The sequence below is a fragment of the Leucoraja erinacea genome, chromosome 7 (assembly GCF_028641065.1).
Source record: "Leucoraja erinacea ecotype New England chromosome 7, Leri_hhj_1, whole genome shotgun sequence".
Classification (NCBI taxonomy): domain Eukaryota; kingdom Metazoa; phylum Chordata; class Chondrichthyes; order Rajiformes; family Rajidae; genus Leucoraja; species Leucoraja erinaceus.
Window position 1 is genome coordinate 35,663,318 of NC_073383.1, and position 27,655 is coordinate 35,690,972.

At 44.3% G+C, this 27,655-nt stretch overlaps 1 protein-coding gene across 4 annotated transcripts in view; it reads left to right on the plus strand.

Moving 5' to 3' along the window:
* LOC129698886 (uncharacterized) overlaps window positions 1–27,655 on the plus strand; it is a 393,480-nt gene that overhangs the window by 284,285 nt on the left and 81,540 nt on the right. For all 4 annotated transcript variants that reach the window (XR_008723743.1, XM_055638273.1, XM_055638275.1 and 1 more), the window contains one exon: window positions 6,463–6,546. Coding sequence is in view for 3 of the 4 variants with exons in the window: in XM_055638273.1 (XP_055494248.1) it covers window positions 6,463–6,546 (84 nt within the window). In the remaining variant the exon portion in view is untranslated. The remainder of the gene's footprint in view (window positions 1–6,462; window positions 6,547–27,655) is intronic.

The window sequence follows — 27,655 nt, forward strand, 5'->3', positions numbered from 1 at the left end:
CTGTTTCTTAAACGTTGCGACAGTCCCTGACTCAACTACCTCCTCCGGCAGCTTCTATACACCTACCGCCCTTTGTGTGGAAAAAGCCACCCCTCAGAGTCCTATTAAATCTTTCCCCCTTCACCTTAAGCCTATGCTCTCTGGTACTCGATTCCCCTATTCTGTGCAAGAGACTCTGCGCATCTACCCCATCTATTCCTCTCATGATTTTATGCACCTCGATAAGATCCTCATCCTCCTGCACTCCAAGGAATAGAGTACCAGTCTACTCATCCTCGCTCTATAGCTCAGACCCTCGAGTCCTGGCAACAGCCTCCAAAATCTTCTATGTATCCTTTCCAACTTGACAACATCTTTCCTATGACATGGTGCCCAGAACTGAACACAATACCCTAAATGTGTCCTCACCAATGTCTTCTATAACTGCAACATGACCTCCCAACTTCTATACTCAATGCTCTGACTGATGAAGACCAATGTGCCAAAAGTCTTTTTGACCACCCTATCTACCTTCAAGGTACCTCCACCTTCAAGGAACTGTGTACCTGCACTCTTAGATCCCTCTACTCTATAACACTCCCCAGAGCCCTACCATTCACTGTGTAGGTCCTGCCCATGTTAGATTTCCTAAACTGCAACACCACACATTTCTCTGTATTAAATTCCATCAACCATTCCTCAGCCCATCTGGCCAACTGATCAAGATCCTGCTGCAATTTTTCACAACCATCTTTACTATTTGCAATACCACCCTCTTTTGTGTCATCTGCAAATTTGCTAGTCTTGCCATGTACATTCTCATAAATTAATTGATATAGATTATAAACAGCAACGGGATCAGCACTGAAACCTGAGGCACATCACTAGTCACAAGCCTCCAGTCCAAGAAGCAACCTTGCATCATCACCCTCTGCTTCCTTCCATGAAGCCAGTTTTCTATCCATTCAGCTATCTCTCCTTGGATCCCAAGTATTTAAATTAGCTCCTGGGCAAGGGTAAAAAATACGTATGATGGGTAATGGAATATAGGGATCTGTTCCATGGTAATTATGCAAAAGAATGATAATCTTGCTTCACTTGTGTGGCCATGATTTGATCCAATCTGCAGCATTGAATTTAGTTCTGACCACTTCACCACGAACATGGCTTTGGTAACTAAAATGCAACCAGGGCTAAAAAAAAAATTAAGTTTTCATCACACTCAAGTTGAGGTGATCGAAAAGTGATCAAATGAAAGGTTATGATGGTGTTGATATTGAGAAACTGTTTCTTCTTGAGATGGAATCTAGAACAAATACAACCAGATATGAGACCTTAGACATTTAGGAATCAAAGCAGCAAGAAATGTTTCCAGATAATGAGGACAGCACAGTGAAGATCAATTGTAATATTTGGGGATGAAATCAACAGATTAATATTTGGTAATGATGTTAAGGAATGTGTGGATGAAATAGAAATCAGCCTTGAATTACTCAAATGTTGATATGGGTGGACAGAAGGGCCTGATACAATTTTCATAACAACTAATAATCTTTATATTTCTGGAAATTCATAATGGGTTTTATTGGAGGAAGCCACCAGAACTAAGCAGAATTATTGCTGAGTCTTCATCATTTGTTCTGTAGTATCTCTCATTGAGCCTTTGATCTGATTATGGTGCACATTGGTTGTTAAACTGGATTTCTGAGGAAAGAAGTGTAATTTGCTAGGACTTGTGTAGCAACTGTGCTTGGCCCCAAGAACCAATCTCACATCATTTGCAAATGGCAAAGAGTGGAAGGTAAAAATAATAGTAGGCACAGGTTGGCTTGATTAGCTTCTAGTTATGTACATCGATTATGCATTAATAGAAGTGTGTTATAATTTATAACTACAATGGGCATTCTTAGTAGCTGGTTGAAAACATTGGGGGCATTTGGGCAGCACAGTGGCTCAGCGGTAGAGTTGCTGCCTTACAGTACTTGCAGCGCCAGAGACCCGGGTTCGATCCCGACTACGGATGCTGTCTGTACGGAGTTTGTACGTTCTCCCCGTGATCTGGGTGGGTTTTCTCCGAGATCTTCAGTTTCCCCCCACACTCCAAAGACATACAGGTTTGTAGGTTAATTGGCTTGGTAAATGTAAAAATTGTCCCTAGTGTGTGTAGGGTATTGTTAATATGTGGGAATCGCTGGTCGGCACGGACCCGGTGGGCCGAAGGGCGTGTTTCTGTACTGTATCTCTCAACTAAACTAAACTAAACATTGTCAGTAATGACCTAATCTTCGGAGGGAACCCTAGAAATTGAATAATTTTCAGTTTTTAGTGTTCCTCAAGGCAATATTACTGCAGGAAAATGGCTATCAAACTTTTACTCATACAAATTAACAAATCCTTGTTCTGGATACCATGTGAACCCATGTGATGGCAACCTGGCTCCTCTCTGGAACAAAACATCAACTGGTTCTCTTGCCTCCTGCCTCAGCTTGAGGCTTGAGGAGACTATGCAGTAGAAAAGCAGGAAAACAATAAATGTATACCAACGATAAAGCTGTAAACCATTTCACAAGAAGAGAATGTATGACAATAAAGGACTGGCAGAAAAATAAAAATGGATTTTAAGTAAGTGGATTTCAGACTATTATTTTCTGTCAGTCTTCTGAAATACATTTGGAGTGAAAGAAATTCCACAGGAAGACTATAATCCATGTGCATTAAATAATGGTAAACATATGTGATTACATTCCTTAATAACTGTTGAGTGAGATAGGAATTTAAGCAAGGATTAATTTAATTAATATTCTACAGGATTAGTAGTCATGCACTTCAAATGATCCAACAGAGGATTAATTAGTACTTAATTTCTGGATGTGAATCCTATCTGCTAGATATATTATGGGGGATTTTTTGGGGGCGGGTATTTTTAACTGCTTGCCACCTTATTTTTTCAGTCCGATATTTAGCTGATATCAGTAGAAAAATAATGATGACTTTGCACCAGAGTCCAGTTTTATTACCCAAATAATGTTTTAGTTCCTATATCCAATGCCTTCACCAGTGCCAAAACCTACTTACAAACTATGGAGAATACTGATCAGCTGATTAGTAGTCACCGTTTTCAATGTGATTAAAAGAAAGGCTTAACCGTTGGTTAAAATGCTGTAAAGTTTGACTGATTAGAACATCTTAAGGCAATTCCTCTGTCATCTTATCAGTGTTTTAATGACTTTGAGCAATGCAAAATTTCTAGTGGGGGATCCTCCTGAATATTTCACTCTTTCCAACAGAAATATGCTCAGAATTCATCTTTCGAACAAATGAAACAGTACATTACCATTTGCCTTAATTTTCCACAACTTAAAAGTTCAGGACAATAGAATGACAACACCTAGACCAAGGGTCCCCAACCGGGGGTAAATTTGTTGATTCTGGAATTGTACATATTTTTTCTCATTGACTGACTGTGTTTGGTTCTGGTATGTGTTCATCATTAGTTGTTCATAAATAAATGAAATAACATTGTTATGTGCTATTAAAATTCCCAGGGGTAAACGGGACGAAAAAAGTTTGGAACCCCTGATCAAGGCGGATTGCACATACCGCGGCTGTAAACACAGTTGAGTTACATCAGGAAACAAGGTGACCTGACAGTCAGCTAGCACGGTGTTACTTTTTCTAATCATGCTCATTGCATCCATTTCACTGGTTCGTTTGCCTTCCAGCATTTTCATGGAGTAGGCTAAAGAAACGGGTGAAGTCATGTTCAGAGTTCTAAATTAAGCATTAATGTAGATAAGGTATCAAGCATTGTAATTGCCACTTCTATGAAGATCTGATGGAAAATTATTGAAGTGCAACAATAGCAATGTTTGGCTCTCCACAGATGCTATCTTGCTATTTCGACAATAATCTGTTTTATTTCAGATTTCCAGCACATTACATTTTCCTTTATATCATAATAGACAATAGACAATAGGTACAGGAGTAGTCGCTGTCACAAGTGAGTTTTTGGAAATGTGAGGCAAAGATGGAGACATGCTAGGAGTAAGGCTAAGTACTAACATACATTTCAATGCTACTGACTCCCTCAGTTTTCCCATTTACTCTTCATCCAACCCTGCCTCTAATCCATTCTTCCAGTTCCTCTGTTTCCATTATACTCATTATGAGTTTTTCCACACATAAAATCCACCACAGTTCCCCCTCTTCCAAAGCCCTTTACTATATTGCATCTATTTCCTGCACCTTTACTCCCACCCTCTCTCCTCTGGAACAGAACAAGGATAGACATCTTCTCTCACTTATCATCCCATGAGCCACTGCATTCATCAGATAATTCTCTGAAATTCCCATCATCTTCAAAGCAATTCCACCCCCAGACACCATTCTCTTCTTCTTCCTGATCCATTCTTTCATTCCTACCAGACATCCCCCTTAGAGCACTTCCTTTTACAAACACAGTAAATGTTACAACTATCCTTTTACCTCTTTCCTTCTCACCAGACAGGAATCCAAATAGCTTTCCCAGGTGAATTAGGAGTTCCCTTGAACTTCCTCCAATCTAGTGCATTGTATTCCACGTTCACTAAGCTCCTCTGCGTTAGAGAAACTAAATGCAAATTGGTTGATCACCTTGCAGATGACCTGTGTTCAATCCACAGGACTGACCTTGAGCTTCCTGTTGCCTGTTACTTTAATTTTACATCCAACTCTCACTCTAACATAGTATTCTCACAAGTGAAGCCCTGCGCATACTGTAACCTTCTGGACTTACTACTGAATTCCACAACTGCTGATATTGATTGATATTTATTGTCATGTGTACTTGGTACAGTGAGATTTTGTTGCTTGCATACAGTACAAGTAGGCAAGATGCCACATAACGGGCGCTGACAGAGTTACAAAACTTTGGTATTCTATTTTGTAACTCTTTTAATTCCTTGGTTTTTTATCTGTCATCCATCTGTAATTTTAGTTTAGTTTGTATTTTTTTCTCTCCTTTTGTTTCTTCCTGTGAATGGAGGACATGTCCTGTTTGACCCACTGTCCTATGGGCATGTCCTTTGGCTTTGCATTTCATAAGTCCCACATTCTTTCATCTAGATTATTTTGTTCATGCTCTCACTTCCTGGCTGTTCCCATTCACTAATTAACCAGGTAATCTTTCTGCTTTCCATAGAGATCACTCTGTCTGCAAGCAATGAAACACCTGCCCTTACAACTCCTCTCCCATTTCCATCCAAGGGCCCCAACAGCTCTTCCACACGCACAACTTCAAACTTCGTCTACTACATGCTCGCGATGTGGCCTTGTTTAGATCGGCGAGACCAAGCATAGACTAGATGACCTCTTTCTCGAACACCTGCGCTCTGTTCGCCAAGGCTTGCTGGATCACAAGGCTAACCTTCCCATTCCCATACTGACCTTTCTGTCCTTGCACTGTGAGACCACATGCAAAATAGAAAAAACGCACCTCATATTGAATTCTCCAATTTCAAGTAATCTCCCCAGCCCCCTCTCTTTCCCATGACCCCCATTCCCAGTGTGCGCATATTTTTCCAATCATTTCTCACCAGCCCCATCCTCCCGTCCCTTCTTCCCTCCTCCATACACTCATCTCCATTTTCCCTTTTATCCTCCCACTTTCCTATGCCCTCTGTCTCCTTCCACCCATATCCATCACTCCAGTTTTACATTTCACTCCTCCTCTTCCCTCCTTAACTAACATTATTTAGTCACCTCTATCCTTTGTCACTTACTCTACCCATCTGCCAATCAAATCTCCCTCACCTGCATCACCTACGACTGCCACTTTGCCCCAACCCACCTCTCTAGTCCAGCACCCCCCCCCCCCCCCGCACCACCACTCCATTAGTCTGAAACCCAAAATGTCAGCATTATGTGCTTTGTTCAAAATCTCAGCATCAGCAGTTCCTTGTAACCAGGTTTACAGCTTATCCCCATGGTCACCCCAATTTTACCCTATCAGAATCATGACCCTCCCTGTACCTTTACGGGCCTCTTTGTCTCATTTTCCGGTTTGACAAAGGGTCTCTAACCTGTAATATTGACTCAGTTTCGCTTCCCTCAGATGCCGGCGAATCTGCAAAGTTTTTTCAGCATTTTCTGTTATTGTTTTAGATCTGTAGCATCTTGTAGTTTTTTTTCAAGGTAGAATCAATGTAGATTTACCATAGTTTGTGCTATTCACTACTGATCATCTCAGCCATAACATCACCATTGTATTCAATCACAATGGACTGGGAAAACCGCATTCCCTTATGATTTGTGGTTTCCATGATTTCTTTTGGTATTTGAACTGCTGCAAGACCCATTAGAGTTCCAGAGGCTGCTTTATTTGCACATATGAAAGGAAACCCAGGTACTTAATAGCCATGGAAACAAAACAAACTCTTGTCGACTAGAATCTGCTCTATACTGATTGCCTGACTGCATTTCAATTAGAACTTGTTTTCTTTGCAGGTGAAACAAGGGAAAGGAAGACATCTAATTCTACCTTTACCACCTCTGGAAGATTGTCATAAGATCACGAGAAGTTCTAAACAGGTAGGTGAGAAGAATACATGTTGCTTAAATACTTTTGGTAATTTTATTTGTGTCCAGTATTAGATATATTTCCAGTCCCACCGCCGCAGCCATCTGCGTTTATCGGTTGACCATTGAGTTTGATGATGCCAATTGTGTAATCTTTGTTGGTGAGCCCGAGTCTGACTGGCAAAACCAGCCCTGGAGGCGCTCCCTCAGGAACCGGAGGGATCACTGGTCCCTCTTGGTCGAGTACCTTTTAAATATTGTGAGGCAAAATGTTGAAACACAATGAGCAGCTCATTCTGCTGCAGAAAGACACTGTGGCAGGTAGAGATGGTGAGGCCTTCCTGCCTTCTCTGGCTCTGGTGATGGCTCCAATGGCTCCTCTCAAAGGTTGCCCTTTTGGTCAAAGCACACCAGTCTGTTCTGTTCTAGGCACAAGACTCTAGCCTTCTTGCAGGATTGTCACTGTATTAGAGGCTGTCTTTGATAGAATCCTTGTATCGCTTTCTTAGACTCCCCTTATTCTAGTGGCCTGGAAACTCCTTAAAGGAGCTAGCGTGGATTACAGGAGCTGTCCACACGGATTATACGTCCTGTCCAGTGCAACTCAACCTTCAGAATCATGGCCAAGACACTGACCAGGCCAAGCCTGTCCAGAACAATCATGTTTGTCACCTTATCCTGCTAACTGATGCTCATGAATGGCCGTAGAGATATACAAATACTCTTAAGCTGTTTGATATTTAGAAAACCACAAAAAAAATGACGCCAGAACGGGCCTCCGCGCGGGTGGGGCACTCAAGTGCTCCAAACACAAAAAAAATCATGCCGCTCGCAAGTCGGGTCCTCGGGTCGACGCCTGCCCGCGGCCTCACTCAGCCCACCCCTGTGACGCCGAGCCCGGAGATGAAGTCGGGGCCTACCCAGAGATGGTCAGGGCCTGGACTGGAGCCCATGCGGTGGCCGAGCTGACGGCTGCAGTCTACAGCCAGGGCCAGGCTGAGTACGAGAACCAGCCCGAGTTCCAGGCCCTGGCGCTGCTCGACGACCTGGGTAGGTGCTGCGGCAGAGAATGGGAGTGAGAGGAGGACGATGATGGAAATGAGGAGATGGGGTGGGGTCTACCCCGCTCCCTCTCTAACCCCTCCCCCTCCCTATCTACCCCATGCCTCTACCCTCCCTCTCTAACCCCCTCCCCCTCCCTCTCTACCCCCCCCCCATCCCCCTCCCTCTCTATCCCTCCCCCTCCCCCTCCCTCTCGACCCTCCTCCCCCCTCTCTAGCTCCCCCCCTCCCTCCCTGCCCCCCCCCCCCCCTCCGGCTCTTCCCCCCTCCCTCTCTACCACCCTCTCTACCACCCCTCCCTCTCTAGGGAGTGGTAAGTATTGGGACCTATGGGTGAGTGGTGGAGTATTGCATTCGGGGGAACAGCCCACTCCTGTGACACCGTACCCCCCCCCCCCCCCCCCTCCCCCTCTACCTTCCTCCCCCTCCCCTCTAACCCCCCCTCCCTCTCTACCCTCCTCCCCTCCTCTCTACCCTCACCCTCTACCCTCACCCTCTCCCCCCTCCCTCTCTCTCTCTACCCCCTCCATCCTCTCTATCCCCTTCCCTCTCTCTCTCTACCCCCCTCCATCCTCTCTACTCCCCTCCCTCTCTTCCCGCCTCCCTCTCTGCATACCAAGGAGGGGGGGTTAGTGTCTATGTGTGGGGGGTGGTTGGTGTGTGGTTAGTGTGTGTGTGTGAGACGCTGCAAGCTGCCCCCCCCCTGCAACCGCACGTTGAGGGGAAGGGACCCAACGGGTCCCACTTGGTCGAGTACCTTTTAAATATTGTGAGGCAAAATGTTGAAACACAATGAGCAGCTCATTCTGCTGCAGATATTGTTGAGCCATTGACTCCAAAGACGACCATACTGTTTATTAATTAAATTACAGGATTATTTTAAACTGCCTCAGAGAAAATAGTTGCCTTTAACAATGCCAAATGAGTTATTAGGGAGAGGATCTAATACATTTTGGGTGGGGAGATGAGATCTGTTTTTGCACAGTAAGTTGTTTCACTCAGGATTGTATTGCCTGAAAGGGTGATGGCAGCAGATTCAATATTACTTTAAAGAAGGAATTTAAATCCGTAATTGAAAATAAATAGAGCCAGCGCAAGCACAAAATTACAATTTACCTACTCTGCGCTTATATCACGCGTCACCATGCGTCAGCTGAGCCATCTGGTACGCGTGAAGTCATTAGAATACCCTGCTTCCCTATTCTGCATCATGACCAGCATGGAAGAACTACAGATTTTATTGTTACAGCAACAACAGAGACTTCTATTACAGATCAGCCAGGCAGGAGTACAACAAGAAAGGCTAGCAAGAAACCCAGGAAGAGGTCTATGTGGACGAGATTAGAGGTTACATGACGCGTAAAAGACGGGCCGACTGCGTATGGGCGTTGCGTGGCGTCGTATGTTTATGGACGTTGATGCACGGTGACGTAACCATGCATCATCACGCGATACAGCGAGTGACGCCAATGCGTCAGCATGCGTAGCCAATGTGTCAGCGTGCGTAAGCGATACGTCACGCAGGTGGAGCGCAAGGATTTTGGTACACTACAAAATCCTGGAGCGCAGCGCGATACTGCGCGCCACAACATGCGATTCCATGCCTCACCATGCGCTATGCGCGCATCACCCACGCGTCACGACTTGTCGACCAATTTTCCACATGACACGTAAATGAGGTGCAAATGACGCCCAATTGGGACAGGCCCTTTACATCCTGCTTGCCTCCTGCTCGAAACCTTAAACCTGTGTCTTATGACAAATTAGAAGAACTTTTCTTTGTTCTAAATCTTTTCTTTGATCTAAATCTATAATTATATTCTACTTCTCTTTGAAATTTCCCCTCAACCTCCTTTACTCTAAGACCAACAATCCCAAGTTTCTCCAAGCTAATCTCATTGTTAAAATATTTTAACTCTGGAACCATTCTGGTAAATCCTCTCACCCACTCACATCTTTCATCAAGAATAAAATACTTGAAAGTAGACATAAAATGCTGGGGAAACGCAGTGGGTGAGGCAGCATCTATGGAGAATGTTTCGGGTCGAGGGGGGGAGGGATAAAGACGTTTCGGGTCGAGACCCTTCTTCTGGCTGATGTCGAGGGGGGGAGGGATAAAGAAAGGAAGTGATGGAGACAGTAGGCTATGTGGGAGAGCTGGGAAGGGGGAGGAGGGGGAGAGAGGAAGGGCTATCTGAAATTAGAGATCAAGCGTAAACTACCCAAGCGAAATATGAGGTGTTGTTCCTCCAATTTGCGCTGGGCCTCACTCTTGCAATGGAGGAGGCCCAGGACAGAAAGATCAGATTCAGAATGGGAGGGGGAGGTGAAGTGCTGGGCAACCGGGAGATCAGGTTGGTTAGTACGGACAATGCAGAGGTGAAGCGGTCGCCGAGCCTACGCTTGGTCTCGCCGATGTAGAGAAGGTGACACCTACGACAGTAGATGAGGTTGGAGAGGTGCAGGTGAACCTCTGCCTCACCTGGAAAGACTGGTTGGGTCCTTGGATGGAGTTGAGGGGGAAGGTAAAGCGACAAGTGTAGCATGTCCTATGGTTGCAGAGGAAAGTACCAGGGGAGGGGGTGGTCTGGGTGTGAAGGGACGAATTGACCAGGAAGTTACGGAGGGAACGGTCGCTATGGAAAACAGAAAGGGGAGGAGATGGGAAGATGTGGCCAGTGGTAGGATCTCGCTGGAGGTGGCGAAAATGTCGGAGGATTATATGTTGTATGCGCCGGCTGATAGGGTGGAAGGTGAGGACAAGGGGGACTTGGATTTGGAGGAAATGGGAGGAGTCAAAGGAAAAGTTGTTAAGGGTGAGGACCATCTCCACTAGGCAAAGGAGAGTATTAGTACACGGAAATTTCCAACCAATTTCCGTCTACTAATACTCTCCTCCGCCTAGCGCCTCCCACATCGCACGAATGCTAGACTGGCCCGGTCAGCACCGACGAGGCAGTAAGGGGGGGGGGGGGGGGGGGGTTGTTCTAGATGCAGGTGTAAAAGTCCAGAAAGATTTTCTCCCCCCCTTTTGGTGCGCTACAGTTTTCTGGCAGATTACCAGCCACAGTTGTGGGAGCTCGGCAGTTAGTTGATAAGACAGCTCGCTGTCCCAAAACACGCAGAAACTTTTAAAACAAGTCTCTGCAACGTTGCAGCGATACACAAGGATTTATGCATTCTTCCCTGCTGCTACCCATAATTATGCTCCACCTTGCCCAGTGTGTTTGGTTAAATGGGCCATGGTTGAAAGACCAAGCTTTAAAATGTGGTTGTTAGGCTTAAAGGAATGCAAATCTGCAGCAGGCTGATTGTTCCCGAAGACACAAGGAACTGCAGATGCTCGAATCAGTGGATCTTTGTGAGATGTACTCAGGAAGTTGAGTGGGGTCATTTCACACAAAGATTTTCTCGGGACTAAGATGGTTAAGACCTCCTAAACTGCGGTGGCCCTGATTCAGGTAGCCAGTCAGGCATCTTAAAAGGACGCTCGGCTCTTTCCTTGTTTTGCAGGCACCCAAATGAGGATCTACAGAGATCTACATATTCTACAAATTCTGGACATCTGAAATTTACAAAAGATGCTAGAAACTTTCTGCAGGTCTGGTAGCATTTGCGGAAAGAAAAATAAAGTTAATATTTCACATTGAAGACTCTTCATCTTAATCTAACTATCCTGAGGCAGAAACACCATATGAGTGTATTTATATCAGGCACTAACTCTATACAAGAGCAAACTGATAGAGGTACAGAATGTATGGAATCATAAGATATAACCTCTCCTTCTTAGACCCAAGTGTATGATTAGTGAATGTTTACCTTTCCCCAAACAACCTTCTTTTGCTGTGATGAGCATTCTACCTTTTATCTTTTCATAAGAATGCTACTGTGCAGCCAAACCCCCTAATCTGTTTTAACCTGCCATTTTGAATCCTAGAGCAAGAGATACAAGGAACTGCAGATTTATCAAAAAACAGACACAAAGTGCTGGAGTAACCCAGCATGTTAATCAACATCCCTGGTGAACACGGATAGGATAACACTTCACGTCTAGACCCTTTTGGAGAACCTTTCATTCGGAATCCTTACTCTGCTCTCTCTTTAGCCTCATCTCATTTAACCCTCAAATTACTGTGAATCTCCTCCAGCCCAAGTCTTATGGATCATTTTCATTCAAAACAACTTCTTAATCTACTTTCTTATCCTAAGAGGTTTGTTCTTTTTAAATGGGCCCATTACCTTCATCTATGTTTGCCTATGACCAGTGGGATTATCTCTCTGCCAAAAACCTCCAAACTTATCATCCATCCTTAATGATTATCTCACTAAATTTGTTTTTCAAGGCTAATCTAACTTATTTTCCAGTCCCCTTCTCACTTCTTCTTCCCCAGCTACCAGCAAATCATTATGCTTTTTATCACTATTCATAATTTTTACATTCTCCAAACAAGCTCTCTCCATCCATGACGTCAAGCAGCATTCTGACTGAGAAATTCTGGGTCGCAGGTAAACCCCCTCTTAGGCTCCATTTTAAGGCTCCACTAATTCCACCCAACCTATTGCAGAAACGGCATAATCTTTACCACCAACTCCCAACATGGTTTCTCCTTCTGGCAATACACCCTTTAAATTCTTTTGCATCCTTCTCAACTTGCATTTAAACTCCTCATGTGTTCATGAACAAGTGACTTCTTTAAGATCTTCCGTCATTTCTAAGACAATGCAATGATGACTACAACTTACTCCCCAACTGCTCCTTTCACATTATCTTCGGATCTCTAATTAAATTCAGAACTCTAATTAAAACATGCAATTCTTCATGCCTGTAAGACCCACTGCCATTGAAACCTTTTGTTTTTGTTATTGTTCTGTTATTGTTCAGTCAGTTTCTCTAATTCTTCCCTTTGTTTCCCATTATTCACTATCAAACCTGCTTTGTGATGACTCTGGTTCAGCCATCACTCCTGTCCACCCATTAACTTTCAAATACTTGTCCTCAGCTACAAGTTCCTCTATTGCTTCACCTGACCCCACTACTGCAACCTTCTCCAGCCTTCCACCCACCTCCATTCTCTTTCAACCTTCCTGAATCATATAGGAAAGCAATGTATGTCTGCAACTTTGAAGTGTAAATCATGTGGCAGCCAATCAGTAGATGTTATATGCACGTAGGTCATAGGTTTTACTGGGTTGTATGTAAAACAAAGCATTTTATGCACCTAGGTACATGTAACAATAAAGTATAATTGAATCACTGAGACCATAGAGAAAGAGGCAGCATTGAAAGAGGCTCTTTTGCCCAACAACGCGTTGACCATCAACCACCCATTTATACTAATCCAACATTCATTCCATTTTTGATTTTCTTCAAATTCATCATACCACTCACCTACACAATAAGAACAATTTACAGTGGCCATTTAACCGATCAACCTGCTTGTTTTTGAGATGTGGGTGGAAACTGAAGCATCTGGAGGAAACAAAAACAGAGAGACTATGCAAATCTGCTCTGACAGCACGAGGTTAGGATTGAACCCAGGTCTATGGCGCAGTGAGGCAATGTGAGCCCTCTTCAGCTGATTATGTTAGTCAGAGGACCAAGCAGTGCAAATATTACATCTCTCTTCAAACATAAAAGGATAAACCAAATAGCTTCAACCAGTTATAATAACTTGGTGGCAAAGAGACACCCAGAAATGATAATTCAAGTCAAAATTAATATGGAAGTGCATGTGTAATGTAAAGGAAATGTAACATGGACAAAGGATGTCACATTTGATGCTGGACGTTCAGAAGATATCTCATAATGTCTCATTATATAACTGTCAGCAAAATCATAGCCAGTAAAAGCATGGGAATAAAAGTGGGTCAGGGATAGGCAAACAGGGAATAAAGGTAAACAATTGTTGATAGACTAAAGGAAGATATTCAATGGATTTCCTAAGACAGTATGATCTTATGCTAGAATGTGGAGTGCAGGACCATATATTTGAAGCTTGCACACTCTTGGTATTTGCATGTAGCATATAGCAGCTATACCTTGCTATTTTAGGTGTTTTTTTGTTTGATCAATTCTCTGTGATTGCAACCTGTGAACATGATTTAAGTTGTCAGTAGCAAAGTAGGAATCAAGGAAGTGCTTTGTTTGCAATGCAGCAAAGCAGTTAGTATTTACTATTTTTATGCACATCATTTGCAAAAAAAAAAACAATATGCAAATACAGGTTATTATTCAAAACTAAAATGCTATCTTCTACTTAGCTTTCAAATATTATTTGTGATAAGGGTGGCATGGTGGCGCAGTGGTAAAGTTACTGCCTTACAGTGCCAGAGACCCAGGTTCGATCCTGACTACTGGTGCTGTCGGTATGGAGTTTGTATGTTCTCCCCGTGACCTGTATGAGTTTTCTCAGGATGCTCCAGTTTCCTCCAACGCTCCAGATTTGTAGGCTAATTAGCTTGAGTGTTATATTACTTTGGTCGTGTCTGACTTCACCCTATCAACTTGAGTCAAAGACTCATCACATACCCTCAATCGCAGTACTTCACCTCAAAACATAGCTTCTCCCAAAATAGCTGCTACCAATAGGCCACCCTGCTATACCTTCACTTCTTATTATTGACTTGTACCTCTCATTGAGGTGGAACGTGTTTCTAGCTTCAGGTTCCTGGGAGACAACATCTCCGATGACCTCTCTTGGACCCACAATACCTCAACTCTGGTCAAGAAGGCTCACCAGCGTCTCTTCATCCTGAGGAGACTGAAGAAGGTCCATCTGTCTCCTCAGATCCTGGTGAACTCCTACCGCTGCACCATCGAGAGCATCCTTACCAACTGCATCACAGTATGGTATGGCAACTGCTCTGTCTCCGACCGGAAGGCATTGCAGAGGGTGGTGAAAATTGCCCAACGCATCACCGGTTCCTCGCTCCCCTCCATTGAGTCTGTCCAAAGCAAGCGTTGTCTGCGGAGGGCGCTCAGCATCGCCAAGGACTGCTCCCACCCCAACCATGGACTGTTTACCATCCGGGAGGCGCTACAGGTCTCTCCGTTGCCGAACCAGTAGGTCGAGGAACAGCTTCTTCCCAGCGGCTGTCACTCTACTCAACAACGTACCTCGGTGACAGCCAATCACCCCCCCCCCCCCCCCCCCCCCCCCGGACACTTATTATTATTTATTCAAATCATTTGCTATGTCGCTCTTCCAGGGAGATGCTAAATGCATTTCGTTGTCTCTGTACTGTACACTGACAATGACAATTAAAATTGATCTGAATCTGAATCTGAATTGAGCCCATCAAACTATTTTTAAATATTAAGGGAAGCAAAGGATTAAGGGAAGCCACCAGCTTCTGGAGAGAGGAAATTTGGTCTGTGAGTGCCAGGTAAATTAATTGCCACCATCAAATGACAGCCTGTAAGTCATAAGATATGGGTTTGAACCTTACACCAGTAATAATAACAGTTTGTCACCTTCCATCACAGTGAGGAATGTGGTGGAGTCACTGTGGTGGATGTTTATGTTTCTGAAGAAGGGTCTCGACCCGAAACGTTGCCTATTTCCTTCCCTCCATAGATGCTGCCTCACCCGCTGAGTTTCTCCCGCATTTTTGTCTACCTTTGATTTTTCAGCATCTGCAATTCTTTCTTAAACATCTCATAGAGCAGAGGTGAGTTTCTCGAACACGTCAGTTTATTCAGGCCTCACAGTAAGCACTGGGAAGTACTCTGAGAGGACCCAAGTGCTTCATTAACTCAAAGTACACAGCATTTTATACCATTTGCCTTACAATGGTTACATCTGGGTTTTATAATCTTGCAATAATTCACCAGGCACCCACTTTGTATTATGGTCGTTGTTCCTTGTTTTATTTCTGCTGGAGTTGCTTCCATCTGACATTCAACTGGCACTTCTCTTCATGTGCTTAGAACATTATTCGCCAATTTGATCTGAACATGCCTGTGTAAAATGATTCCTCTTATCTCAAGGGCCTGTCCCACTTGGACGTCATTTGCGCGTCATTTACGCAACATCCTAAAAATTGGTTGGCGTGTGGTGAGGCGTGATGGTGCATGGAGTGACGTGCTCAAAATCCTCGCGCACCACCTGCGTGATGTATCCTTTGCTCAAGCTGATGCACTGATGCCGTACGCTGACGTACTGATGGTGTACGTGTAGCGCGTGGTGACGCATGGTTACGCATACTGACGCACGAACGTTGCCTATGCTAATTTATTATGCGTCACCGTGTGTCAATGCCCTTAGCCGTGCGCTGCCTGTAAGCCGCCGGCGTGCTATTTGCACATTATTTGAGCGCCGCACCAGGTGACCACCCGGGTATAAAGCGCGCATAGTTTTGAAAAATTTTCACTGGGAAAAACCTTTCCACGGAGATCGGACGAAGTACGAATGACATCGCAAATGGCTCCCAAAAGAAGCAGGGCCCTCAAGAGCACATGGCGCCCATCCGTCTTACTGCTAGACAATTTTCGCGCGAAAATCGCGCATCAGTCACTACCAGCCTGTCGCGTAAATGGCACGCAAATGAAGCCCAAATGGGACAGGCTCTTTATGATCAGTTTTATTGCGTTCTGCCTGGTTTACAACCATCTTGTAATAATTTTAACTCTAGTTAGCTATGCCTGGGAATGTATACACTACCCTAATCTGATAACCGCCTCTCCTAAAATGACCTTTAGTTTAAACCTTCACCATGTTGGCCTTAATTCCCACCATGGTTCCCAAGTATGTAACCTACTTGGGTAAATAATATTACAAACTTGCTCACTTTTCTTATAATTTCAAGCAATCTCTACATCAAAGCCCCTTGATGGTTCTTGGCCATATCCAAGTATTGAATCGCCCCAGCTAAAACAGCTTCTGGGAGTAATTGCTGCCTGTCTATCGCACTTCCTACCTGCTTGACAAATATTTGATCTTTAACTTCCTTTATGGGTTTCTATTATGCCAGAATTAAAAAAATCAAAACAATTGCAATCAATAACTGTGCAAACACTAATATATGCAAATAAATCCTAATCTGTGGGTGTACATTAGCATTTAATGCCCAGTTACAGGCCCTTTCCCACTAAGTCACTTTTTCCAAAATGTCCTCTAATTCTGTGTCATTCTTCAGTATTCAGTTCAGTAATCAGTATTTCTTTAATATCATTTTCACTGAGTACTTGCATACACAGAGGAAACGAAAAAACGTTGCTCGATCAGTTTCCATTCAGTGTAGTTAATAAAAAAAGATAAATACATAGAGCTTTACAAGCAAATTAAAATTACCATGTCTAAAAACAGAAAGTAGGCCTAAAATTTACAATAGAATAAAAACAGACATTCCGACCGACAGTGGCTTTACAGTGGCTTTACTTTGACAGGTGCCTAACTGTCAAAGTATGGACGAGGTTGAATGTGTTGGTGAGCGATATTTGGGGAGGGGACAGAGTCCGTTAATCTGTCTAATTGCCTGTGGGAAGAAGCTGTGGAGCATCCTGCTGGTTTTGCAGCTGATGCTCCTGTACCTCTTCCCAGATGGCAGAGTGGAGAAGATGTGGTGTGATGGGTGGTAACAGAGTTTACTGTTAATAAATGTTCATCTTGTCTCCGATAGTGACCTGTCCCGTGAGACCATGGATTATGACAGCGTGACAAGTAGAGTACAATTCTGGCCATTATTATTATTATGATGATGGAGATGGCTCTACTGATGCTCCGCTTCTTGTATATCTCCAACAGGAAAGGGAGTGGGGCACCAATAATCCTGCTGGCGGTCTTCACTATCCTGTTGAGTTAATATTGTTTGTAAGCCTTGCAGCTCCCGAACCAGGAAGTGATGCCGTAGGTTATTATGCTTTCGATTCTTCTCAATAGTCTTAGTCCTATCAGACCATTCATGAATTACCACCTCACCTGCCTTCACCAATGCCATATAATCAGTGTGGAGGTGTGGTATTGATGAAAGTTTGGTCGTAATATATCCCCTTCATGTCTCACCCGATCATCTGTGGCATAACAGAGTTTACTGTTAATAAATGTTCATCTTGTCTCCGATAGTGACCTGTCCCGTGAGACCATGGATTATGACAGCGTGACAAGTAGAGTACAATTCTGGCCATTATTATTATTATTATACCATTTGGCATAATATATTAGGTGAACTGACATTACTGATTACGCAGTCCACTGGCTTCTATCTTGCTAGCTGAAGCACATACGTCCATGCCCTCCATCGAGTAGCATATTTTGAAAAAAATGCACACTTATTTCGCATAATCAAAATAAAAGCAAAATTAGCATCCTCAACGCCGAAGAAAGTCATGCTCCTTGTTCCGGGTTTATGGTCAATAATTTTAATACTCTTAAAAACATTTCGTCTTGAGTTCGTAAGCATATTGTTCAATGCATTAATCAAGGAACAACAGCAGTTAGTGTTTTTGTCAAGCCAATAGCTGTTTAAATATTGTACTTTTGAGTACGATACAGCATTGGTATCAAATCTGCCTGATAATGTAAATAGTGATTTTTACAGTAACACGAAACAGGAGAGCTACTTCCAAATGAAGTATTAAAGAAGGAACTGCAGATGCTGGAAAATCGAAGGTACACATAAATGCTGGAAAAACTCAGTGGGTGCAGCAGCATCTATGGAGTTCCATAAATGCTCCATAGATGCTGCTGCACCCGCTGAGTTTCTCCAGCATTTTTGTGTACCTCCCAAATTAAGTATGATGGATCCAAAGTTCCAATTTTCCCCAATATTATATGTTACTAGACCAAGTGGGACCTGTTGGGTCCCGTCCCCTCAATGCACGGTTGCGGGGGGGGGGGGGCTGCAGGGGGGGGGGGGGGGGGGGGGGGGGGGTGAGGGGGGGGGGGGAGGGGATGAGAGGGGGGGGAGGGGTGAGAGGAGGGGGGGGGGGGGGGAGAGGGGGGTGTAAATGTTTGCCAATCAAGTGACTTTTTGGTTCAAGATTCTCCATTCTATCTTTGACCTTGATTAACATCTCATTGTTCAGAAACCCCTTGATCAAACTACGCTATTTTTGCTGTCTTCAGCCCCCAATATCTCTTGCCAAACATGTTTTCTGTGTCATGGTCTAATAGAGAGAAATCCATAGAGAGAAAAATTACCTGCGACTATTAACAAGTATTTAATGAAAAATTGTGAGACCAGAAATCTTCTGGAATTTTTTGAGGACATAACTAGGAACCAACGAGAGAGCAGGCTATTCTAGACTGGGTATTGAGTAATGAGGAAGGGTTAGTTAGCAGTCTTGTTGTGCGCGGCCCCTTGGGCAAGAGTGACCATAATATGGTTGAGTTCTTCATTAGGATGGAGAGTGACATCGTTAATTCAGAAACAAGGGTCCTGAACTTAAAGAAAGGTAACTTTGAGGGCATGAGACGTGAATTGGCCAAGATAGATTGGCGATTGATTCTGAATGGGTTGACGGTGGATATGCAATGGAAGGCATTTGAAGACTGCATGGATTAACTACAACAATTGTTCATCCCAGTTTGGCAAAAAAATAAATCAGGGGAGATAGTGCATCCGTGGATAACAAGGGAAATCAGGGATAGTATCAAAACAAAAGATGAAGCGTACAAATTAGCTAGAAAAAGCAGCCTACCAGAGGACTGGGAGAAATTCAGAGACCAGCAAAGGAGGACAAAGACTTAATTAGGAAAGGGAAAATAGATTATGAAAGAAAACTGGCGGGGAACATAAAAACTGACTGCAAAAGCTTTTATAGATATGTGAAGAGAAAAAGATTAGTTAAAACAAATGTAGGTCCCTTGCAGTCAGAAATGGGTGAATTGATCATGGGGAACAAGGACATGGCAGACCAATTGAATAACTACTTTGGTTCTGTCTTCACTAAGGAAGACATAAATAATCTGCCAGAAATAGCAGGGGTCCGGGGGTCAAATGAGATGGAGGAACTGAGTGAAATCCAGGTTGGCCGGGAAGTGGTGTTAGGTAAATTGAATGGATTAAAGGCCGATAAATCCCCAGAGCCAGATAGGCTGCATCCCAGAGTACTTAATAAGTAGCCCCAGAAATAGTGGATGCATTAGTGATAATTTTTCAAAACTCTTTAGATTCTGGAGTAGTTCCTGAGGATTGGAGGGTAGCTAATGTAACGCCACTTTTTAAAAAGGGAGGGAGAGAGAAAACGGGGAATTACAGACCAGTTAGTCTAACGTCGGTAGTGGGGAAACTGCTAGAATCAGTTATTAAAAATGGGATAGCAGCACATTTGGAAAATGGTGAAATCATTGGACAAAGTCAGCATGGATTTATGAAGGGTAAATCATGTCTGACGAATCTTATAGAATTTTTCGAGGATGTAACTAGTAGAATGGATAAGGGAGAAACAGTGGATGTGTTATATCTGGACTTTCAGAAGGCTTTCGACAAGGTCCCACATAAGAGATTAGTATACAAACTTAAAGCACACGGTATTGGGGGTTCAGTATTGATGTGGATAGAGAACTGGCTGGCAGACAGGAAGCAAAGAGTAGGAGTAAACGGGTCCTTTTCACAATGGCAGGCAGTGACTAGTGGGGTACCGCAAGGCTCAGTTCTGGGACCCCAGCTATTTACGATATATATTAATGATTTGGACGAGGGAATTGAATGCAACATCCCCAAGTTTGCGGATGACACGAAGCTGGGGGGCAGTGTTAGCTGTGAGGAGGATGCTAGGAGGTTGCAAGGTGACTTGGATAGGCTGGGTGAGTGGGCAAATGCATGGCAGATGCAGTATAATTGGGATAAATGTGAGGTTATCCACTTTGGTGGCAAAAACAGGAAAGTAGATTATTATCTGAATGGTGGCCGATTAGGAAAGGGGGAGATGCAACGAGACCTGGGTGTCATGGTACACCAGTCATTAAAAGTAGGCATGCAGGTGCAGCAGGCAGTGAAGAAGGCGAATGGTATGTTAGCATTCATAACAAAAGGATTTGAGTATAGGAGCAGGGAGGTTCTACTGCAGTTGTACAGGGTCTTGGTGAGACCACACCTGGAGTATTGCGTACAGTTTTGGTCTCCTAATCTGAGGAAAAACATTCTTGCCATAGAGGGAGTACAGAGAAGGTTCACCAGACTGATTCCTGGGATGTCAGGACTTTTATATGAAGAAAGACTGGATAGACTCGGTTTGTACTCGCTAGAATTTAGAAGATTGAGGGGGGTTCTTATAGAAACATTTAAAATTCTTAAGGGGTTGGACAGGCAAGATGCAGGAAGATTGTTCCCGATGTTGGGGAAGTCCAGAACAAGGGGTTACAGTTTAAGGATAAAGGGGAAATCTTTTAGGACCTAGATGAGGAAAACTTTTTTCACACAGAGTGGTGAATCTCCGGAATTCTCTGCCGCAGAAGGTAGTTGAGGCCAGTTCATTGGCTATATTTAAGAGGGAGTTAGATGTGGCCCTTGTGGCTAAAGGGATCAGGGGGTATGGAGAGAAGGCAGGTACAGGATACTGAGTTGGATGATCAGCCATGCTCATATTGAATGGCGGTGCAGGCTCGAAGGGCAAAATGGCCTAGTCCTGCACCTATTTTCTATGTTTCTATATTTCTATGAAAATGGACAAGGGAGAGTCAGTGGATGTAGTGTACCTGGACTTTCAGAAAGCATTTGATAAGGTCCCACATAGGAGATTAGTGGACATAATTAGAGTACACGGTATTGGGGATAGTGTACTGACATGGATAGAAAATTGGTTGGCAGATAGGAAACAAAGAGTAAGTATTAACGGGTCCCTTTCAGAATGGCAGGCAGTGACAACTGTAAATACCTGTGCAATGAAAGGGATTGGCTTACCTGGCTGGAACATCCCCTACCAGATGTATATCATGCACACATGCTTGCAATAATACCCATGATACTTCATGGTGTTCTTATCCATCAATATATTCTTCATGTAATAATGCTGTGATGTTAGAAATACAGATATGTCATTTTTTTATCCAGAGGTGCTTTTGGTGTGAGAGAGACTTGATGAGTATTTGTTTCCTCTTCCTTTTGGGTTGCCTGATGTGGAGCGATGCACCTCCAAACAATGCTCAGGGGGGATGGCAGTAGAACATAAGGGGATCCATTTCCCAAAGAGTTCCACTGATTGTATCCAATGCCAAGATTGGACATTGATCTAGATTATTTTGTGGCCATTACATTCATAGGTCCTATTAATTCAGATAATCACTTTAAAATAATCTCATGATCCACTCTATTACTGCTGAAATCTTAGGCATGAATTAATCATCACCATATGAGCTATGAGTTAAGTTGCCAGAATTTGGGACATAAGTTTATTAATAATTAACCAGAACAGATTCATACATATGTAGCTTGGTAGTGGAGACCGGCAAACTATCTCTGCCAAATGAAATTGTTTAAAGAATTAGCTAGAAATCAAACCACACATTTTGACTGACTGTAAATATAAAATGAACAAATCTTTATCAAATGACCTTCCCCTTTAACTCTCCCTTAGCCAGTTATTCCATTAGATCAATTCTAGTCTTTTGAAAGGGACAAACAAATGGTTGTCAGAGCATCATAGAGCACGGAAACAGCTACTTCGTCCCAGCTTGTCCATGCCGACCAAGGTGCCCCATTTACAGTAGTCCCTCCTGCCCGAGCTTTGACCCATATTCCTGTAAACCATTCCCATCCATCTGCCTGTCCAAACGTCTTTTGAATGTTGCTATAATTTCTGTCTCAACTACCTCCTTCGGCAGCCATTCCATATACCCCCCACCTTCTGTGTGAAAAAGTTGCCCCTCAGATTCCCGTACAATCTTTCCCTCTTCACTATAAACTATGGTTCCTGATTCCTCTACTCTGGGTAAAAGACTCTGCATCTACCCTATCTATTCCTCTCATGATCTTATAGACCTCTATAAGATCATCTCTCAGCCTCCTATGCCCCAAGGAATACAGTCCTAGCCTGTCCAACCTCTCCCTGTAGCCCAGGCCCTCAAGTCCTGGCAACATCATCGTAAATCTTCTCTGCAGTCTTTCCAACGTAACAACATCTTTTCTACAGCAGCGTGACCAAAACTTAACGCATTACTCCAACTATGGCCTCACTAGCAGCTTGTACAGATGTAACATAACATCACAACTTCTATACTCAATTCCCTGTCTGAAGAAGGCCAATGTAACAAAAGCCTTTTTGACCACCTGTGACACCACTTTCAAGGAACTATGTATCTGCACTCCTAGATCCCTCTGCACTACAACACTCTCCAGAACCCTGTCATTTACTGTCAATGTTCAGCCTTGGTTAGACGTTATGAAGTCTAATACCTCATATTTATCTGCATTAAACTCCATCATTACTGTGGACGACCAAGAGTTCCTGCTTAATACCAGGGGTAAATGAAGATGCCACATTTACAAACCTGTCCAATACTATCTTGAAGCCCAGTGGTAATATGGTGTGCAGCCAATTACTTTTTGATTAATGCATGTGTTACCATGTGTGGAGTAAGCAAATGAGTCTCTCCAGGCAGTTATCGACTATCCAGAGAGGGTGTCCCTCCTGGGGTGCGAATACGGTCCTTGTGTAGTTCTAGAACAGTGCAGCATAGAGTAGATACAGGCCCTCTGGCCCACAATGTTTGTGCTGAACATGATGCCAGATTAAACTAATTTTCTCTGCCTTTATATGATCCACAACCCATCATTCCCTGCACATCCATGTGCCTTCCAAAACTACTTAAATGCCACTTTTGTATCTGCTTCCATAACCACTCCTGACGTATTTGCCATTTCTCTGCCCATTTCTGTATTTGATCTATTTACTTTGTTTACCCTGTTTACTTTATATATTCCTCACACTCCACATCAACCTTCCACAACAACCCTCTGTTTTCTATAAGTACACCAGTTCTGAATCTAAAAAACGAAGTCAGTATGGTGGGCGAATAAACGAGTGGTGAAAACAAAGAGAACTTTATTGCTCAGCTAAAGAGATCAACACACACGCAAATGGGGGTGGGCTGACCCAGGTCTCCATACTTATACTAGGGCACACCCCTAAAGCTCGTGACAACTGCTTCCCGCCATTACCCAGTCACGGGGGCAGTCCTACCCCCGACTGCCAAGGGTTCGCATACAGGTGGCCTAACCACAGGGTGGCGCCACAGGACCCCCACCCCCCCCAAGAACCCGAAGCACAAAACCGAAAGGGTAGACGAATGAGACGGCCGGACCTCATACACACTTCCCCCCCACAGGGGACTCCTTCAAGGAAGGTGAAGGCGGGAGCGGGAAGGACTGCGGACGCCCCCGATGATGAGGCAGGGACACCAACACAGGTTGATTCAGGTCGACATGGGCAGGCTTCAACCAACCCACTGATACAGTCTCACGCCGACCCCACATGTCCAAAACAAGAGTCTTAAGTCCCCTCTGCACCACGCGGAAGGGCCCCTCGTAGCAGGGTACGAGCAGGGCGGGCGTCACTGATGGGCTGCGGGACCCCAGCGCTGGTGGTAATAACACCACTTCCCCTTACCGGGGTCGTTCGGGACAGGCGGTACAGCAGGACTCCCGGTGGGCATAGGGCCTGGTTTCTGGGCCCTCCAAGGCACCGCCGCTACTCGATCGATTAAGCCACCGCCCTGCTGCTTGTCGTCACAGCTCATCGGCACGATCTGCTGGCAGCAGGGGTACCGCAGAATCCTCACCGGCGAGCAGCAGGCGGATGTCGTCTGGCATCTGCTCCAGGAAGTTGTGCTCAAAGAGCAGGCAGGGCCGATGACTGTCCATTAGGGTGAACATCTCGCTCATCAGCTCTGATGGCTTGCGATCGCTGAGACCACCCTTGTGCAGGAGCCGCCCTGCACGGTCCCGGCAGCTGAGCCCAAGGGACCGCAAAAGCAGCGCTTTAAGGCTCTCATATTTGTCCTGATCTGGCGGCTCGCAGAGGAAAGGGAGCAGGCGACCAGCCATCTCCTGATCCAACGCGCAGCCAACGTTGTAGTACCGGGTGTCGTCGACCGTGATGAGACGAACGTGGAACTGGGCCTCGGCTTGTTGGGGCTGCGATGTCCAGAACACAGGCAGCTTCAGGGAGACAGTATTCTGCTGGGCTGGTATGTCGGCAACCACGGGCTGTTGAGGTTGGTCGTTGACTGCGAACATGTTTGAAATCCAAAATGACCATTTTGGATCGTCGGGGTCACCAATATGGCAGGCGAATAAATGAGCTACTCATGGTGAAAACAAAGAGACATTTATTGCTCAGGTAAACATAGAAACATAGAAAATAGGTGCAGGAGTTGGCCATTCGGCCCTTCGAGCCTGCACCGCCGTTCAATATGATCATGGCTGATCATCCAACAGTATCCTGTACCTGCCTTCTCTCCATACCCCCTGATCCCTTTAGCCACAAGGGCCACATCTAACTCCCTCTTAAATATATCCAATGAACTGGCCTCAACTACCTTCTGTGGCAGAGAATTCCAGAGATTTACCACTCTCTGTGTAAAGAGATCAACACACACGCAAATGGGGGAGGGCTGACCCAGGTCTCCATACTTATACTAGGGCAAACCCCATAAGCTTGTGACAACTGCTTCCCGCCATTACCAAGTCACGTGACCCTACCCCGGACTGCCAAGGGTTCGCATACAGGTGGCCTAACCACTGGGTGGCACCACATCAGCTTGGATTCCATACATTTAATCTTCCGGAGGAGCCTGCCGTGAGTGACTTACACCTTACTAAATCTATACAGACCTTCGTCGACTCTTCAAAAAACTCAATCGTATGAAGATATGTCCTGCTGCGGACAAGCCATGCTGAGTGTCCCTCGTGAGACCATTCTTTTTTGAATGCGAGTAAATTCTATCCCAAAGAATTCTCTCTAATAGTGTTTGATCTGATCTGATCTGATTTGATACTAACCATCCTCCTTGGACTCATCCTTTTCCTCTTCCTACCTTCCTGCTCCTACTGTTGAAGTCCACCAAGGCTCTCTCCTTTAGGGCATGCTGTTCAGCAGGGCCGGCCTTAGGGGGTGCGGGGCCCAATTGGGAACAATTTTGGCGAACCCCAGATTCCCAGCCAAGGTCTGTCAGCCTTGTTATTTAGTACATATTATGAAATTGTACACTAGGTGCTATGGATTGTACATTGTGTGAACTTCTCCTGCTCCCGTTTGACTGTCAGTGGCTCCACTGGATTCCAACCTTTATTGTAGATGCTAATTACCATTAAACTGCATTATGTGATTGGACACAATGACCTTGGAGACAGTGGCTGATTGGACGGGAGGAGACCTATTTGTTGATTGGACGGGAATTTTAAGGCGAGCTGGTTGGTGATTGGATGCAACCCCCTTAGAGACAGCGATTGATTGTGCGCCAAATAAAATTGTCAAATAGGAAAACAAAAACCGCCGGTCGGTGCGAACTCAGTGGACTAACTGGTTGTATCTCCAAACTAAATAGTATAACATGCAGGTACATTCCTTTAAAATTAAATTCAGTGATTATTTCACATAGAAACATAGAAATTAGGTGCAGGAGTAGGCCATTCGGCCCTTCGAGTCTGCACCACCATTCAATATGATCATGGCTGATCATCCAACTCAGTATCCTGTACCTGCTTACTCTCCATACCCCCTGATCCCTTTAGCCACAAGGGCCACATCTAACTCCCTCTTAAATATAGCCAATGAACTGGCCTCAACTACATTCTGTGGCAGAGAATTCCAGAGATTCACCACCCTGTGTAAAAAATGTTTTTCTCATCTCAGTCCTAAAAGATTTCCCCTTTATCCTTAAACTGTGACCCCTTGTTCTGGACGTCCCCAACATCGGGAACAATCTTCCTGCATCTAGCCTGTCCAACCCATTAAGAATTTTGTAAGTTTCTATAAGATCCCCCCTCAATCTTCTAAATTCTAGCGAGTACAAGCCGATTCTATCCAGTCTTTCTTCATTTGAAAGTCCTGACATCCCAGGAATCAGTCTGGTGAACATTCTCTGTACTCCCTCTATGGCAAGAATGTCCTTCCTCAGACCAGGAAGAAGCTCCTTCTCGCAGTCCAGGGCCCTCACTCATGATGGTGAGTTTAAAGAAATTCTCAATGTGTCATCAATGCATCAATCTACATTCCTCGGTAAATGTAATTGTGTTTTAAACAAGTATTAATGACGCCGCGTGAATTTTATTCAAAGGAACACGGCGTCATTAATACTTGTTCCAAACACAACAACATTTACTGAGGCATGTGGATGGATGCATTGATGACATTGTATAACAACTTGTGAACTCCTTGCTGTTAAGAAGTGCTAACAGTACTAGTTAACAAATCGTTTGAGTCTGATGGCCGTGCAGCGGTTGTTATACATGTTCGTTTAAAAAAAAAATCCGGATGGCGAATTTAAAAAAAAATCTTTATTTAACAAAGAGAATGCGTATTTCCGTACGAAATATGGAACATTAATGCGGGGCCCCCCTTAGGCACGGGGCCCAATTGGGAGCAATCGGTCAAATCGGCTTAAGGCCGGCCCTGCTGTTCAGGATTCACATTTAAAGTTAAGTATGAGGATCTCTTAGGTATGTACTGTATAGTGCCCCTGGACAGGCGCCGATCGCAGAATCTCAGTACAAGTTTGCTGAAGACATTCTGCACCAGGGTCCGAATGGCGTAATTGCTTTCATTGTGGTAATACTTACTTGGAGGTGATGGAACACAGGCAGAAGTCCGAAGACACAGAGATCTTGTCCCTAAATCCAGCCATCTATGCAATTGTAGTCCCCAAAAATATCTACAGTGAAAAGAAATATTGCAAGTTTCCTTAATACTTCCAAAACTCTTCTGTCAAACATGAAATGAATGCTGAGAAACTTGAAGCCCTTGTGGTTCAAAATAAATCTGGGTTTGAAAGGAGAGCTGAAGAGTTATGTAGGTGCAGTCTATCAGTATCAGAACATGGGGAGGTTGACAGTTCCAGCAAATCCATGCAGTCACTCAGCCTTGCCTTCTTCGCCAAAAAAACAAAAACAAAATCACT